At 41.5% G+C, this 18,154-nt stretch overlaps 1 protein-coding gene across 3 annotated transcripts in view; it reads left to right on the top strand.

Annotated features, from left to right (window-relative positions):
* DAZAP1 (DAZ associated protein 1) overlaps window positions 1-18,154 on the top strand; it is a 52,085-nt gene that overhangs the window by 13,149 nt on the left and 20,782 nt on the right. For 2 of the 3 annotated variants that reach the window (XM_063290854.1, XM_063290855.1), the window contains exons 2-6: window positions 9,108-9,148; window positions 9,951-10,117; window positions 11,136-11,201; window positions 12,996-13,100; window positions 17,268-17,316. In XM_063290854.1, coding sequence (XP_063146924.1) covers window positions 9,108-9,148; window positions 9,951-10,117; window positions 11,136-11,201; window positions 12,996-13,100; window positions 17,268-17,316 — 428 coding nt within the window. Of the gene's footprint in view, window positions 1-9,107; window positions 9,149-9,950; window positions 10,118-11,135; window positions 11,202-12,994; window positions 13,101-17,267; window positions 17,317-18,154 lie in introns of those variants that run through there. The other variant, XM_063290856.1, reaches the window with a different exon arrangement.

Genomic DNA, 18,154 nt, shown 5'->3' with positions numbered 1-18,154 from the left:
TATAGTACTTAGCTCGCCCATCCATGTGTCAGTAATACCCATGAGATTGATTTCTTCATTTACGATTATTGTGAATGAGGTCTCATAAATAAATCTGCCCACCTAAAAATGATCAACTAAACGTGCCATTTGCACAGGTAGATAACTGGGATGCTGTTATCTATTTGGGTTTTTTCATGTTACTGCTAGTTGCAGTTCCCATGTTGGGAGAACACACAGGACCTTCAGTTATAACCAACACTGATGGGCAGACCACTGCATTAGAGATCCAACCTATTCTTCAGAGGGAGTGATGACTTTAAAATAAGTTTGTCTACTATTTCTTCCTTTGGTACCATAAGGCTCCAATGACACAGCCACCATGTGGTTTGTTTCCTTTTGGCTTAGGGTGGTTTGTGGACCCAGTCATTATAGTTTGCATATCACAGTTTAGAACAAATGACAAAAGAAGCAGAACTACTTAGCTTCTCTTGGCTCAGTCTCCTTTGTGAAGTGGATAATTGATTGATACAAAGTTGGAGCAGTTTATATTAAAACCTCACTGGCAGATTCCTTCTTCTAAAGGTTCCTTAGTAAAAGCTTTATTTGTTTATATTTTAAATGGATACAGCCACACAACTCACAACAGCAGCATACACATTAATAACAAAACCCAAAAGGTTAATTCAGGTTTTTTGTAAAGGTAGCCATATCTAGGGAGAATGGACATATAAGCATATTAAATATAATTCTGATCAGGTGGCCATACACCAAAATCTAACCCAAAACCTGGGGGAAAAGCCAGGTCTTCAAGACTCGTTTAAAGAATAGCAGGGCTGTGGCTTTTCAAAACTCAAGGAGGATACCATTGCAGAGTGCAGGCACAATGACAGAGAAGACATGCTTCCTAGATCCCATCAGGTGGCCCTGCTGAATAGGTGGAATCTGCAGCACACACATTCTGTTGGACCTTATGGGGCAGGCAGAAACAGCAGTAGAAAGGCGGCCCCTCTGATAGCTAGTCCCTATGCCATGACAGGCCTTATGCGTGAGAGCTATCTGGAAGCTCACTGATACCATAAAATGCTTATAATAGGCAGCCGCAAATCAGACAATATCTCCTTCAAATCCATCTATATTTCCTTCACCTATATCTCTTTCAGGTTATTCAAATAGACAATATCTATATGTAATCAGACTATATCTGTCTTAATTTCTGATCTGTCCAAATAGAAAGTTCTTAGCCTTTCTATCAAGGGTTAGTCCTAAGTTCTAAGAAAAATTAGGAACATACCTAGGATCTTCATCCCCAGTGTTCAGAAATGCAGAATATAACAAACCTAGTGCCAATTCTGAAACACAAAGCTGTGTAACCTTGCTGACTTCCATGCAGGGAAGGTTTCAATTAAAGATTGCTTATTAAATATTGAAGCCAAATCTCCAGCTATATAAAGGAGTGTATTGGGAAAAGGTAAATATGGAAATGCAACAGTCACACCCAGCTTTCCAAGTAAAATCAATACAGTCAACCTAGCTAAATTAGTTACTTACTGCCTCCTTGAACTTTTGGATTTTGGCATCTTTTCAGAGGTGATTGCAGAGAGGGTGGTTGGAGGTAGAGGGCTCCTGCTTGGATTTTTTTTTTTAATTGAGCCCTATCCTTTGGTGTGGAAGATAATTGAAAGACAGCTTCATTTAAGGAGATTGCTTCTTTGCTGATGAAGATTCTCAGTCATCCAGGTGGAATTGTCTGTAGGCTGAGTCATGGCAGCTGGATTTCTTTCTTTTTGGCTGAAACGTTTCACTGCTTGTCCAAGCAGCTTCTTCAGTCTGGGCAAAGGTTGGTGAGGGATCCCATGTACTATGTCTTCCAGGCTGGCTGCATTGTCCCTATACCTGACTGGCTATTAATTGTGCCATGGAGGTGTGGATTGCCTTTGGGATGTCTCACTCCTAAATCCCTTGTTCATCCCCAAGTGAATCCTTAAGAGTGGCCTTCCTGGTAAACTTGTGAAGGGGTCTTAATCTTCCTGGGGACTGATGAAAGAGCAGCGTGAAAAATGGGGGACAAGTTGTGTCTGAGGCCTCTGCCTCTGTTGAGGGAAGGATTTTCCACTTTGGCATGAATGGATTCCTTAACCCCTCTCTCAAACCACCTATCTTCTCAAACCAGAATGAAGTTCCAATAGAAGAGAATATCTGTACCTCAAGGTTGAACTGTGGAGCCCTTGGTGCTCCCTGAGCTTGGTTGTTTGCTTGCAGACATTTCATTGCCCAACTAGGTAACATCACCAGGGCGAGGGAGGGTGGGGTTTGCTGCCTCCTTATATGCAGTAGCTCGCCTTGCCACTTTTGAAGGGGGTGTGGTTTCCTTGATTAGTGTATTGTTTTCTGCCTCTGTATCTGGTGTTGATCCTTGCTTATCTGAGTGATATGTGGGGGATATATTCTAGTCTTTTTGTTTCCTTCCTAGTTTTTTTATTGTCTCTTTTGAATTGTGTCTAAATGTGGTTTATCTCTATGTGCCTACGGTATTGATGGCTGATTTGTCTGAATTTGGTTTGGCTTGGCCTAAGATGCTAATAATTTCCCAGTTGAATGAGATTTCAAGTAGGGTGCCACAATGCTTGGTTCTGAACTTGGTACTCTTTAATAATTCTAAGCCTTGGATGAGGAGCTGGAGGGAATGCTTATCAAATTGCAGATAACTCAAAATTGGGAGGGACAGCTGAAGTCAGAAATAATATTAAAAATGTTTTTGATGTAGTAGAGAAGAAGACTGAAAACAACAGAATGAAATTCAACAGAAAATACCAACATTCTTCACTTGAAAAAAAAATCAGACTGTCATGAGTACTGATGGTGAGCAGGAGGGGGCCCCTATCCAGGGGGGAAAACGCATGCATAGTACTGAGGAGTTCTGTTAACGCTGAACAGCATGTCGCATGATGTGTTCTGCGTACAAGTTGAATAGGTAGGGTGAGAGGATACAGCCCTGCCGTACTCCTTTCCCAATCTTAAACCAGTCCGTTGTTCCGTGGTCTGTTCTTACTGTTGCTACTTGGTCGTTATACAGATTCTTCAGGGGGCATACAAGATGACTTGGTATCCCCATACCACTAAGAACTTGCCACAATTTGTTATGGTCCACACAGTCAAAGGCTTTAGAATAGTCAATAAAACAGAAATAGATGTTGTTCTGAAACTCCCTGGCTTTTTCCATTATCCAGCGGATATTGGCAATTTGGTCCCTAGTTCCTCTGCCTTTTCTAAACCCAGCTTGTACATCTGGCAATTCTCGCTCCATGAATTGCTGAAGTCTACCTTGCAGGATCTTGAGCATTACCTTACTGGCATGTGAAATGAGTGCCACTGTTCGATAGTTTGAACATTCTTTAGTGTTTCCCTTTTTTGGTATGGGGATATAAGTTGATTTTTTCCAGTCTGATGGCCATTCTTGTGTTTTCCAAATTGCTGGCATATAGCATGCATTACCTTGACAGCATCATCTTGCAAGATTTTGAACAGTTCAACTGGGATGCCATCGTCTCCTGCTGCCTTGTTATTAGCAATGCTTCTTAAGGCCCACTCAATCTCACTCTTCAGGATGTCTGGCTCTAGCTCACTGACCACACCGTCAAAGCTATCCCCGATATTGTTATCCTTCCTATACAGGTCTTCTGTATATTCTTGCCACCTTTTCTTGATCTCTTCTTCTTCTGTTAGGTCCTTGCCATCTTTGTTTTTGATCATACCCATTTTTGCCTGGAATTTACCTCCAGGGTTTCTAATTTTCTGGAAGAGGTCTCTTGTCCTTCCTATTCTATTCTCTTCTTCCACTTCCACGCATTGCTTGTTTAAAAATAATTCCTTATCTCTTCTGGCCAACCTCTGGAATTTTGCATTTAATTGGGCATATCTCCCCCTATCACTGTTGCCTTTTGCTTTCCTTCTTTCTTGGGCTACTTCTAGTGTCTCAGCAGACAGCCATTTTGCCTTCTTGGTTTTCTCTTTCTTTGGGATGTATTTTGTTGCCCCCTCCTGAACAATGCTGCCAACTTCTGTCCATAGTTCTTCCGGGACCCTATCTACTAAGTCCAGTCCCTTAAATCTGTTCTTCACCTCCACTGCATATTCCTTAGGAATATTAGTGAGCTCGTATCTAGCTGATCTGTGGGTCTTCCCTAATCTCTTGAGTCTGATCCTAAATTGTTCAATAAGAAGTTCGTGATCTGAACTACAGTCAGCTCCAGGCCTTGTTTTTACCGACTGTACAGATGTCCGCCACCTTTGGCTGCAAAGGATGTAATCAATCTGATTTCGGTGTTGTCCATCTGGTGAAGTCCATGTATAAAGCTGTCTCTCAGGTTGTTGGAAGAGAGTGTTTGTTATGCAGAGTGAATTGTCTTGGCAAAATTCTATCAGCCTATGTCCGGCTTCATTTTGTTCTCCCAGGCCATACTTATCTGTAATTCGGGGTGTCATTTGACTGCCCACGTTAGCATTCCAGTCTCCTGTGATGAAAATAACATCTCTTTTAGGCGTGTTGTCCAGTAGGTGCTGCAGATCCTCATAGAACTGCTCTACTTCAGCTTCTTCTTCAACAGTAAGAACAACGGACTGGTTTAAGATTGGGAGAGGAGTACGGCAGGGCTGTATACTCCCACCCTACCTATTCAACTTGTATGCAGAACACATCATGCGACAAGCTGGCCTTGAGGAATCCAAGGCTGGAGTTAAAATCGCTGGAAGAAGCATTAACCATCTCAGATATGCAGATGATACCACTTTGATGGCTGAAAGCAAAGAGGAACTGAGGAGCCTTATGATGAAGGTGAAAGAAGAAAGTGCAAAAGCTGGCTTGCAGCTAAACCTCAAAAAAACCAAGATTATGGCAACCAGCTTGATTGATAACTGGCAAATAGAGGGAGAAAATGTAGAAGCAGTGAAAGACTTTGTATTCCTAGGTGCAAAGATTACTGCAGATGCTGACTGCAGTCAGGAAATCAGAAGACGCTTAATCCTTGGGAGAAGAGCAATGACCAATCTCGATAAAATAGTTAAGAGCAGAGACATCACACTGACAACAAAGGTCCGCATTGTTAAAACAATGGTGTTCCCTGTAGTAACATATGGCTGCGAGAGCTGGACCATAAGGAAGGCTGAGCGAAGGAAGATCGATGCTTTTGAACTGTGGTGCTGGAGGAAAATTCTGAGAGTGCCTTGGACTGCAAGAAGATCAAACCAGTCCATCCTCCAGGAAATTAAGCCAGACTGCTCACTGGAGGGAATTATATTCAAGGCAAAACTGAAATACTTTGGCCACATAATGAGAAGACAGGACACCCTGGAGAAGATGCTGATGCTAGGGAGAGTGGAGGGCAAAAGGAAGAGGGGCCAACCAAGGGCAAGATGGATGGATGATATTCTAGAGGTGACGGACTCGTCCCTGGGGGAGCTGGGGGTGTCGACGACCGACAGGAAGCTCTGGCGTGGGCTGGTCCATGAAGTCACGAAGAGTCAGAAGCGACTAAACGAATAAACAACAAACAACAAATCTTCCCCTATTGCTGTTGCCTTTTGCTTTCCTTCTTTCTTGGGCTACTTCTAGTGTCTCAGCAGACAGCCATTTTGCCTTCTTGGTTTTCTCTTTCTTTGGGATGTATTTTGTTGCCGCCTCCTGAACAATGTTGTGAACTTCTGTCCATAGTTCTTCTGGGACCCTATCTACTAAGTCCAGTCCCTTAAATCGATTCTTCGCCTCCACTGCATATTCCTTAGGAATATTAGTGAGCTCATATCTAGCTGATCTGTGGGTCTTCCCTAATCTCTTTAGTCTGATCCTAACTTGTGCAATAAGAAGTTCGTGATCAGAACTACAGTCAGCTCCAGGTCTTGTTTTTACCGACTGTATAGATGTCCGCCACCTTTGGCTGCAAAGGGTGTAGTCAATCTGATTTCGGTGTTGTCCATCTGGGGAAGTCCACGTATAAAGCCGTCTCTTAGGTTGTTGGAAGAGAGTGTTTGTTTTGCAGAGTGAGTTGTCTTGGCAAAATTCTATCAGCCTATGTCCTGCTTCGTTTTGTTCTCCCAGGCCAGGCTTACCTGTAATTCCGGGTGTCATCTGACTGCCCACCTTAGCATTCCAGTCTCCCGTGATGAAAATAACATCTCTTTTAGGCGTGTTGTCCAGTAGGTGCTGCAGATCCTCATAGAACTGCTCTACTTCAGCTTCTTCAGCATCTGTGGTTGGGGCGTATATTCGGATCACTGTGATGTTAGATGGCTTGCCCTGAATTTGAATTGAGATCATTCTGTCGTTTTTTTGGATTGTATCCAAGCACTGCTTTAGCCACTTTACTATTAATTATGAAGGGTACTCCATTTCTTCTGTGGTCCTCTTGTCCACAGTAGTAGATCTGGTGGTCATTTGATGTGAAGTGGCCCATTCCAGTCCATTTCAGTTCACCGACGCCCAAAATGTCTATCTTTAATCTTGACATCTCACCAATAACCACATCCAATTTGCCCTGGCTCATAGATCTTACATTCCAGGTTCCGATGGTGTGTTGATCCTTAGAACATCGGATTCGCCGTTCACCACCAGCACCGTCGGCCGCTAGCCGTCCTTTCGGCTTTGAGCTAGCTGCGTCATCACGTCTGGGGCTAGTTGAGCTCATCCTCTGTTCCTCCCCAGTAGCATTTTGACCATCTTCCGACCTGGGGGTCTCATCTTCCGATGGTATACCGACATATCTCTGGTTGTACTGATCCATTTAGTTTTCACGGCAAGAATACTGGGGTGGGTTGCCATTACCTTCCCCAGGGATCGCATTTAGATCTGACCTCTCTGTCATGACCTTCCCGTCTTGGGTGGCCCTTCATGGTTTAGCTCATGGCATCACTGAGGTGCTCAAGCTCCAGCACCACGACAAGGTAATGATCCTTTGCTGAAGTTAGCAGCTTTAATCATCTGCTATTAGGCGAGGATCTATTAAGCATGCATTTGTTCTCACTTCTCTGGAAACTTGTCAGTATCCTTAGACTGAACAAGTTGAATCCCATCTGATTAAATAGGACATGTTGCATCCCCTTAGTTACCGGAGTTCTTTTGGAGTCTAAATTAGAATGAATTGAAGTAATTTCTGATACATATCACACCATTTCCATAAGGAAGAGTTACGACAGGCCCCAGGAAGGGAGGGGAGGCTGCAGGCAGCAGGGACAGGGAAGGGATCAGCTGGGAGGGATGGGAATGTCCTGGCAAAATTGTGGGATATGTTCTGCTGGGTCATCAGTGATTGAGGGGAAGCAGGAGAGCGAAGATTCTGAGAAGAGATGGGGCGGGTAGACAAACTGTGGAGGCAGGAAGAGAAGGCAGCATACCCTTGCCCTGCTTGTCCCTTAAGATGACACTGGGATCCCTCCAGGTTTGATTTTTTCTGAACAACCAAAATGTTTCAGGTTTTGTTTCTAGTGAGCCATGGGTCATCTGAAATAGTTTGGCAGAACTTTCAGGTTTGAAGCAAAACATAAGTTTCTTATTGAAAAGGCTTTGCTTCACAGCATGGTAAATAAAATTTTGTATATTTATGGAAATGCTGGGAGGATGGAGAATGCATTTCTAACAGTGTGGCAGAGAGGGAAATTGCATAAGAGGATAATTGCCCCCTATGGCACGCTGTTGATGTAGTGAACTGCTGCTCTTAATTGGCTGCAATTGTTCCATTGGTATAGCAACCTACCGAGTCACAGCTTTTGTGTTACCATGATCATATGTCAGCAGCAATGTTCAAGTTACACTGTTGCATTACTGTGCAGTTGAGGTTTTAGTGCAGGTAGAGTATGTCAATAACGGACTTCCACCATCTGGGGCTTTCCAGAATGACAGCTCTCTTCGTTCACCCCATGAGGGTAATAGGAATTACAACAGAAACAGGGAGAGAACAGCAGGTTGAGAAGGAGCTCTGAGGGAGTTCTTGAAAATATACATACAGGGTATTCTGTTCAGGCCTTTAGCTGGGAATGTGCAAGTGCTTGAATGCCGCAGAAGTTTCGAAATCCTTCCTCAGTATTTAAGGAATCAAAAGATAAACATGCAAAAGTAGTTTGCTGGTAAATAACAGATTAGTTACTGGACAACTTCCTGGATATGGTTCAAATCCCAAGGCTCAAATGCTTTATGAAACACTTACAGGAAAACATTTGGTTTGCCAAAATGGTTTTCCAAAACATTCATTGATAGTGTTATGAAGAGATCAAAACTTCAGCCCAGCTGAGAGCTTTTTGGTTGAAACGGCAAATTGCTACCTCTTTTTTTGTTGTTTTGTTTTGTTTTGGCCTTTGTAAAATGGGAATAAAAATATGTAACTCAGAGTGAATTATTTTAGTGTCTAGTAACTCAAATGTGTTATTTTATGCATATGTGCTAAATTTTTTCAATAAAATCTTATGGCAGAGATTGGCTACAGTATTTCCATGCATGTTTCCTGCCTCACCATGTTTTAACCTTTGCTTCATGGTATAAGTAAAAGTGGAGAAAAATTTTTCCCTTGGCAATGACTTCAGGATCTATAAAGTATATAAACTAATACCACTTTTCTTTAGTCATGCAGTAGTAACTTTTAGAACAGGTGCCCAAATTTGTTTTTTTTCCCACCACCTTTTCTGTCTCTTTTTCCTTGTGAATTAATTTTTTTTAGAAAGTTTATTTGTTTATAATTTAGAGGCTGCTTAAGTCTAAATGACTCTGGGTAGTTTACAGTTTAAAAGCAAGAACAATAAAAAAATTAATAAACAGATCATAAGACAAAAAACAATCATAACAACAAACTCTATAAAGGCTCAGTGACCACCCTGGCCCAAGGCCTGGCAAAACAGCAAGGTTTTCAAAGATTTTTGGAACATCATTAAGGTTGAAAGCCCTATGAATCTCTGGGAAGATAGGATTTCAGAGGGCAAGCATCACAACCGAAAAACTATTTAAGAGCAACTGTTACCATCTTGCTGGTTGTTACAAGCCACTCAGGCAATCTTTTGGGGTAATGAGTCCTAAAAATGCTTCACTGTTGAGAATCTTTTGTGTCTTGAAAGGGAAATAATTAACTCATTTATTCTTTGAATTTCAGGAAACTATTTGTAGGAGGCCTAGACTGGAGCACCACACAAGGTAATTAATATGCCTCCTAGATTGGTCCTGAACATCTTACTTAAGACTATCTCAAAATCATACTTAAAAGTATGACTTTCTCCTAGTTGAAGCCTGGATTGCGGCTTACATGTGGTTTCCTTTTGGATAGCACAACCAAAAAACTCATCCCCTAATGATTCTGTGAGATCTGTTCTCCTTTAACATGCAGAAAGAAGGGATAGGTAGGCTGGTGTTCCTAGGGCTCAAACAGGTGTCTTCAGAAGCCTCCCTAAATCTTTAAAATCCTGCTTGAATACATTGGCCCATCGACCATGATCATGCTATCATCCTTCAGTTGACCTTGTAAGTTTGTTCTGAACAGAGTTCCACTGCCTCTCTAGCACTGAATGGTTGGAAACCCATTTCAAGGTAATACTATTTTATACATTTGCTTTGATTATCCTAAAGAAGGGGCATATAACTGTTGTTGACTCAAGGTCGTTCTGGGCTTATTTTGGTGTGTTGAAGACCATACTCTAAACAGAGCTTGACAGGGAGGTTGAAGTTTGTAAAGGTGTTTTTAGCTTGCAAAAATGGGGGGTGGGAGGAATGGGCTGAATTTTTGGCCCGACACTGGGAGGGCTCTGGAACTACAAAAGGAGTACTGAAGGGCCATATAATTTGCATCCCCAGAAGTATACACCTGAGTAAGTGTAAGTGTAAGAATATCCTCCTAGAAAATTGCAAACCATCTTTATTACCGGGGTGCATTTATTTCCATGTTGGCCCATATTCCGTTTTTGACAAATTAATCTCAACGAAGTATGTTCTTCTTTAACAGAAACTCTCCGTAGCTACTTTTCCCAGTATGGGGAAGTTGTCGACTGTGTAATAATGAAAGATAAGACTACAAATCAGTCACGAGGATTTGGATTTGTCAAGTTCAAAGATCCCAACTGTGTGGGAACTGTCCTGGCCAGCAGACCCCATACATTAGATGGCCGAAATGTAAGTTGTTCCACTTGGGTGCAGAAATACAACTGTGTGTCCGATTGACTTTTAAAATGAATACAGTTAAATAACGCCTTTTGTTTTAAGTGATGATGTCTTTACTGAATACGGACTGTACTGGAGACCAGGACCTACTAGAACTCAGCTTTTATCTTACATGCTGCCCCCATTCTTGAATATAATATGCTCCAGGGCCTGAGGGCTGGGACATTAGATGGCCCGTGGAGAGGTTTTTGTTAATAGTTTCGTTTGAGTTTATCCTTGGTGACCATTGTAGGTCTTTATTCTTTGCTGACATTGTTTATTATTGTTTTAATGTGTTGTTGGCTGCCCAGAGTTGCTTTCACCAGTTGGGCGGTCATATACATCAAATAAATGAATGAATGAATGAATGAATGAATAAACAGACAGACAGACAGACAGACAGACAGACAGAGGTCTCTTCCTTATTACCACCGTGATTGCCCTTTTTTCTTATTTTGGGTGTTACTGCTACTTTCTAAGAATTCCTTGGCTAGCAAACATCATAGTAAGTGTAATTGTAGAGTTTGGATCCACCAGTGTTACTAAACCACAACAGTGATTGTGTACTACATTGGCACATACTGTTTAAGGCACAGTAGCTTCTAAAAAGAGAAACTTTTTCTTTTGGTTTATAATTTCATCTATACTTGGTCACCTCCAGCATTTCCTACTTGCCTCTGGCGTGGAATTGTTTCCGTCTCCAGAGTGACATTTTGAACAAATGGTCTTAGCTAAAGCCTTGCTTTAGATCAGGGTTCCTTTTTGTGTCACGGTTCTCTAGCTTCCTCTAGAATACAGCCTTGCTGAGTTGCACCTGCCTCTACCTCTGTTGAGCCATATTCTTTCCATTGGTTCATCATATAAGTGTCTTAATATGTAATTTTATTTCACCGTCCTGAAAGGGAGGTGGCAGGAATTATTAGCATTTGCTAGCTCGTTTCTCAAATGCTGGTAACAGTAAGCCCTCTTCACTTCTGCTCTCATTTGACAGATTGATCCCAAACCCTGTACCCCTCGAGGAATGCAGCCGGAGAGAACACGACCAAAGGAGGGATGGGTAAGGAAGTAACCTCAACGTTGCTTTACCCTCTTCCTCCTCTTGTCTTCGCTGAGATCTGATGCTTTTGTCTCCAATTCCAAGAGGCTTTGTTCCTTTACTGAAAGCAGGTTGTAAAATGCAAATGTGCCACCAAAAATAAATGGAGTTTTCAGGCCTAAGCCTAGCCGGTGAGATGTCACAATTTGCTGAGACATGACTCCCCTTTATAAGGATTAATGCTTCCCGCTCGTTCGAAGAAAGGGGCGCCTGCAATTTCAACTGGAGTTGAGGGTACATGCAATTGGTGGGTAAACGCTATCATCCTACTGTGTGAGGTTCAGTATCAGGTAGGTGTGAAATCTCCCATTTAGAAATCATTCTAAACCAGTGTTTCTCAACCTCAGCAACTTTAAGATGTGTGGACTCCAACTCCCAGAATTACCCAGCCAGTTGCTGAGGTTGAAAAACACTGTTCTAAACAAAAGTAGAAAACAGATAGGAAATTGCAGTTGGATCAGCAGTTACAGTTAGTAATACAATAGTTGATTCCAGCAAAAATGAATGAATATTACAGACCAGGAAAGGCATTGGCACAAAAAAAAAAATCTTGAATGAAAAATTCTTAACTTCCTGCCTACTGCTCTTTAGTTAGGTAACCTAGTGGGCTTCCCTTTGGCCTGCCAATCCGTAATGGTTGTCCTATTGAATTTGCCACTAATCCTTTTGAATTTGTCACTAATACCAGTTTGCAAAAATTGGCTAAGGTGCTTTGTTTTGTAAAGTAGATGATATCCTCAGGGGACTGAGAGATTCTGTAGGAGAAGTTACTCTTTTCAGTTAGGTTGAGTCCATATCATGAAGAGTTGTGAAGGCAGAGGGTAAGTCAATTAAGCTGTAGGCGTTTATCTAAATATTTCACTTGAATCATAGCTGTTGCCTCCCTTAGTGCTCCCTTTTTCTCCTCTGCAAATCATTGGTTTCAGCCTCCTTTTCTTCTCCCAGTTATGTTGCTATTGTTTTTACAGCACTGAAGCCCCCCTACACTATGAATCCCTGCCTTGCCCTCTGCTTCCATCAGCCTTTCCCTAGTCCTTTCCTATGACTCTCCTTTCTTGTGTATAAGCTATCATAGTCAAGTTCTTTCCTTCCCTGTCTTGCTTTTGTTCTGTGTATTACAGGTAGTCCTCAACTTATGACCACAATAGGGACTGGAAAATTCATTGTTAAGCAGTGCAGTTGTTAAGCAAGGCATCACGTGATTGCACCTGATTTTATGAACTTTTTGCTGAGATTGTTAAGCGAGTCACACGGTTGTTAAGCAAATCTGGCTCCCCCCCCCCCTGATTTTGTTTGTAAGAAGCCGGCTGGGAAGGTCACAAATGGCAAACACGTGACCCCGGGATGCTGCAGCTATCATAAATACATGCCAGTTGCCAAGTGCCTGCATTTTGGCCATGTGACTCTGGGGACATTGCAATGGTTGTAAGTGCAAGGACCAGCTGTAAGTCACTTTTCTCAGCATTGTCGTAACTTTGAACAGTCGCTAAACAAATGGTAGTAAGTCGAGGACTACCTGTGTATGTGGTAATTTCATTTCAGATGCCTTGAATGTGGAGGAGTAAGCAGGGTAACCAGTGCTCCTTAACACTTTTACACATTCAATTTATATATGTTACTTTAAATATTTTAGAGCTGTCAGCTCCAGTAGCATGAGATGAAATATTCTTGCCAACTTCTACTTGTCAGGAAGTAAATACTGTTTTGAAAAAGAAAATCCTTGTTTCAGTACAACTCTCCCTTTTCTATTGGTAGAAAGGATCCAGGAGTGATAGCAAGTCCAATAAAATTTTTGTTGGTGGGATCCCTCACAACTGTGGCGAGACGGAGCTCAGGGAATACTTCAAGAAGTTTGGAGTGGTGAGTTCTTGTGATGGATGCATTATTTCACGAAGAGGCTTTGTCTTTCTAACTCTTTAAAATGTCACTCTCAGACTTCTTTTTTCACTTGGTGGCATAAAGTAGATGGTGGCTGGCTGATGTTCATTTTAAAAAAATGATATGTCTTACCATGACAAAAGCCCTTTCTTCTAATCTATTCTGTGTGGGAGTTTCTGAGCTCATGTTTTTCTCTCACGGTGTTTTTTATAAACTGGACACCAGGTAATTTGGCAATAGAAAACTTTTATTTTGCAACATTAAGAAAGCTTTGTTGCATGTTTCATATGGTTTCAAGAGTGGTTTTGCTGCCGAAATAATGTTTTGCTGAGGGGAGGGTTGGTGGATAAACAGTATCTTAAAGAACAATCTGAAGTTTTTAGGAAGGGACTCAGCAGCCCTCTGCTTATACAATGGTAGCTTGGTAACGCTTGGAATTGTTGCCTTGGATCATTTGCAGATGCATTTGTTTGTCACATTTCAGCCAAGTGTAGCTCCCAGCGCCATGATATTTAGGGGCGATGGGAGTTGTAGTGCCAACGTATTTGGAAGATAGCAGATTGGGGAAGTTATAGTATGAATACAGGGAGTTGGCTGTGTCTACTCTTGGACCTGGATATTAATATTCTGGATTCCAGGCCTCTTTTTACGAGCAGGGAGGACTGGCTGGCAATAATGCCAGCCCTGACCCCACCCCAAGCAACTTTTTCATTGCCTCTTTGACAAGATTGTTAGGTTTTCATGAAATAAGCACCTGTCTTGCGTTGGGTTTACATTACTTTCCTGCTGTGCTCTTCCCCTCTCCTTTAGTCTTCTTTCCCCTCTTTCCCAAAACAGGTAAGTAATAAGTAGTACTTCATTATATGGACATACATTGTTGCAATTTATTGTTTTATCTGTAAGACCCTTGTGATTGTTATACAGCAGCCTTCCCCAGTCTAGGTACCTTTAAATATTATGGACTATAGTTCCCATCATCCCTCACAATTGGCAACAGCCTCTGGGAATGATGTGGGATACAGTCCAAAACTCTCAAGGAAACCAGGTTTTATATGTCAATATAAAATAGGATAGAAGGAGTCACAATCTATAAATGCTGTCTTACCTCTCTGCTCCAGTCCCTTAGTGCTGACCTAGTTTTTATACTGAATTGTACCTACTAGCTTTCATTATAGGATTCTATTAAATCAAAAAAGCCCAACGTAACAATTGTGGTTTGTAAGAATAAAAGCATTGCCAGTATATACTGTAAATTTTTCTATAGCTTGACTTTCAGAAGCTTCACTTAGTGAGAGGCCTGGTTTGCCCGACACACTAAGCCATTAGGTGGTTTATCACATTTTGCTTAACATGTTATCTGAACCATGGTAATCACATCTCATTCATTACAACATATTAAACTGTAGTTTAAACATGGTTTATCCCCCAGTATGTAGCTACTCTTAGGGCATGTCAGCAATAAAGTCCAGAACAGCAAGTACTCTGGCATTTTAGAAAATTATTTTTTTATATAACTGGCAAAGAGAGAAAATTGCTTGATGAAATTAGGGCTATTGCTACTTCTTTCTTTTCAAAAAGCCTTATCCCTTCACAACAATTTGAGGTAGTAAAATCTGGTATTGTATAAAAATCAGTTCTCCAAATGGATTTTCCCCTCCAACGTAAGTATAGCATACAAGTATCTTTAGTGAAATGGATGGAAGGTGAATAGTGATACTTTACAGAAGCACTAAAGCTTTCCCTCTTTGGAATTACATATGCAGTCTAAAATGCAGAACTATTCCTAAACTCTTGCTAAACAGCCTTGCTGGTACGTTTTAAAAGGTGGGATGCGAAAGGAATGATCGGTGTAGCTTTTTTGGATAACTTCCTTGAAAATCAATAGGGAGCCAGTGCATATGGAAGATGAGTGTAATACATGTAGATGTCTCATGTAGCTGTAAGTGTAAACATAGCATGCACGGCAGAAGGGCCATTTACAACTTGCCAAGCTGGAACCATACTAATTTTTGTTTGTATTAAGCTTAGCAGCTGCTTTTAAGGGGAGTTAAGGTTGCAAACAAGAGAACCCTGACAGATATGGATTTAGTTATCTGTTTAAGGTTTATGTGATACATGTATGAGCTTTTGACAATTTGCACAATAAAACAGCCAGTGTTGTATAGTGGTTAGGGTGCTGAACTTGGAGAGACCCAGACTCAAATACGCGCTTGATTGTGGAACTGAATAACTTCAAGCAAGTCATTTTCTTTCTCAGCCTAACCTACCTCACAAAGTACAGTAACTGGTACTGGGGATAAAATTAGGGTAGAGCCTATGTAAGTTGCCTTGAGACCTCAGAAAAGGCAGGATGCAGTAAATAAAATAATGGAACCAAGGAGTGTGTTTAACTGACCATTTTACCCAGGTGAATCAGTAATGTGACATTCCCTCTGGGAGGGGGCAGTTGTCAAGGCATAATTGGGTAGACCCCAAAAGGGAATTAATTCACAATAGAAGGATTTCCATTTCCATTTGGTGATTTGAACCCAGCCAACTAAGCTGTCTTCAAATTAATACTAAAACCTTGCCCTGCATATTCCTTTTCATTATGTAGCTGTCCTTTGGGCCCGAAACGCCTCCCTAGGGAGAAATGTGCAGCTTTTAGGGCAAATGTTCCTTAAAAGCCTTTGAACGATCAGTATGTTTCCTCCTTTTTCTCTGCTGTTCTTCCAGCAGCACAGGCACAGCCTCCCCGTGTGAAATGTAGCCCCTTGGCGTTCGGCAGAAGAGCCTCTGTGCGTGAGAGGCCCTCTTGCTGTAGCAGATACTGGTTGAGATGCAAGGAAGAGTTGACTGACTTCCTTTATCTTAGATTGGTGTATTCATTTTTTACTGAAGCACTTTGTCTTATTTTCAGTTGGGGGAAAAAAGCATTCTCTCTAGTGCTTACAGATTAACCCTCACTCTTTTCTGGTCTAAGGAATCAGAGAAAAAAATCAGCGTGAAGTTGGAACTGAATGATGATCTTCCACACATTGCTCAGTTTCTTTTATAGCTTGTGGAAGAAAGAGGGCTGTTTTGGGAAATGGGGTTAAAAGTTGAGGGAAACATGTTGCCTCAGAGTGGAAGAAAGTTTAATCAGGAGCTCTGCATTTTTTCCTGCTCTCCAACACACTGTAGCAGTCTCTAAATTGCCTCTTGAACACATAAACAAATCAAAGGTGAGTAAAGAATAGTTATTGCATGACAGCTGCTTAGACCAACAGGCTCTGTCACCTTAGGGAGTTGAATTACCTGTTTAAAATAATTACAAAGATGCATCGAAAAGTATACTGTACTGTACTCACTGTTCCTTGTTTGTTCCTCTGGTTAAGGCATCGGTCCTCATTCCCCAGAGCTACCTGCTTTTCTTCCTTTTTTTTAATAAGATGTTTTTCTGCTGCTTCAGCACAATTAACCTTGGCAACATCTGTTGAATGCTTTAAAAGGGGCAAGGTACCGGATTATGTACCGGATTCTCAAGAGGGCCCTGCCTTGTCCTGTTGGTATTTAAATGACTGATTATTCATTATTACGCAGTACCAGTAGTAATAGTAATGGCAGCATACTTCCACTGCTAGAGTGAGAAGATTCAAAGGCGAGGGGATTGGCCTCAACTTGCAAGACATATGCTGGAAGGAGTGGCTTCTGCCCTTCATCCAGGTTGTTTCCTTTTGATTTTCTTCCTACTGGAAAGAAACTATGATGGCAGCTCCAGTGGGGGCAGGGGTACGGAAGGCTGTGGATGTTGCCAGTCAAAAGCCTTCCTTAATCTACCCACAGTGCACTCCTGCTATGTATTTGTTGCTTTTATCCCTATTGGCAGGAGTTCTCCTGACACCAGGCATCTTCTCCTGTGCTTGTGGAGGGACGACCAAAGCAGCCCACGCTGGGCAATCTGCAGGGACCATTATTGTATTTTGTTAAGACGTAAGGAAGCAAGGCATGAAAAGTTCTTCCATCTTATAGCCCCGTTTGAAGAAAGGAACCTGATTTGTGGAGACTTATCCACAGTTTAATTAGCTACATAGGAAAAGTTTGATTATATTTTTGTGTTTCACTTTGTCCTGCTGCTCTTAAGCTTCATCTGATAAAATCATTAGTAGAATTTCCTCTTATCTTTTTCAGGTTACTGAAGTGGTAATGATCTATGATGCAGAGAAACAGCGGCCCCGAGGTAAAGGAGAATCTAGTTAACCTTTGAAATTTCTTTATCCTCTTCCTATGTCAGATGGCAAACTTAAACAACATCAACATATATATGTATGGACATGTGTGCTCATATATGTATATATGTCTTTTGTAAATTGCCTCAGTAAATTATTTTACTGAGCAGACTATTTCACAGAGGCTTTTCATGCTATTTCATCTTGTGTTACTGTTTTAGAAGTCAGATATTACATTGCCATCTTGTTCACTTATCCCACTCTGGAAAGGTGTTTTCCTTAACAAAGGCATAACACCTGCATTGATCTGCCCCTTTCAAGTAAGGAAATGCAAAGGAATGAGAGGGAGTAACTGAGTAACTTTGTATTTTCCCCCTTTAAAAAGTGGCCATCATTACGAACCAAGAGCCTATTTTTGGTTTTAGGACAGGAATTGTCATGAGGTGCCAGACTGGAACAGATGTTATGCTTGCTACATTTCTCACATTTTCTTTTTTAAGTCACTACATCTGAAATTTGGGGCCAAAAACCATTTGTTGCTGGATACATTCTGTGGATGAGGATCAATGTGGCCACCTTTAAGTTTGAAATTCTCCTTGTATGTTGGAGAAAGCAACTCCCTTAGTTTGGCAGATCTGAGCCACTTACCTATTTCATTTTTGGTCCCTGCAGAAAGTGGCAATTGTGTTCTCCAGCTGTTCATTACACCAGTCACCTTTCAATAATTTTTTAGGAGCAATACTTTTAAAACATCATCAGTGTGAGTTGCATTTCAACCACACAGTAGCATGTCAAACATGCTGGAAAATAGTTTGCCATCTGGACTTTCCACTCCTCCTTCTTGATTCT

The sequence above is a fragment of the Candoia aspera genome, chromosome 1 (genome assembly GCF_035149785.1).
Source record: "Candoia aspera isolate rCanAsp1 chromosome 1, rCanAsp1.hap2, whole genome shotgun sequence".
Lineage (NCBI taxonomy): Eukaryota > Metazoa > Chordata > Lepidosauria > Squamata > Boidae > Candoia > Candoia aspera.
Note: the sequence above shows the minus strand (reverse complement) of the source record. Positions and strands in the feature narration are given on the sequence as shown.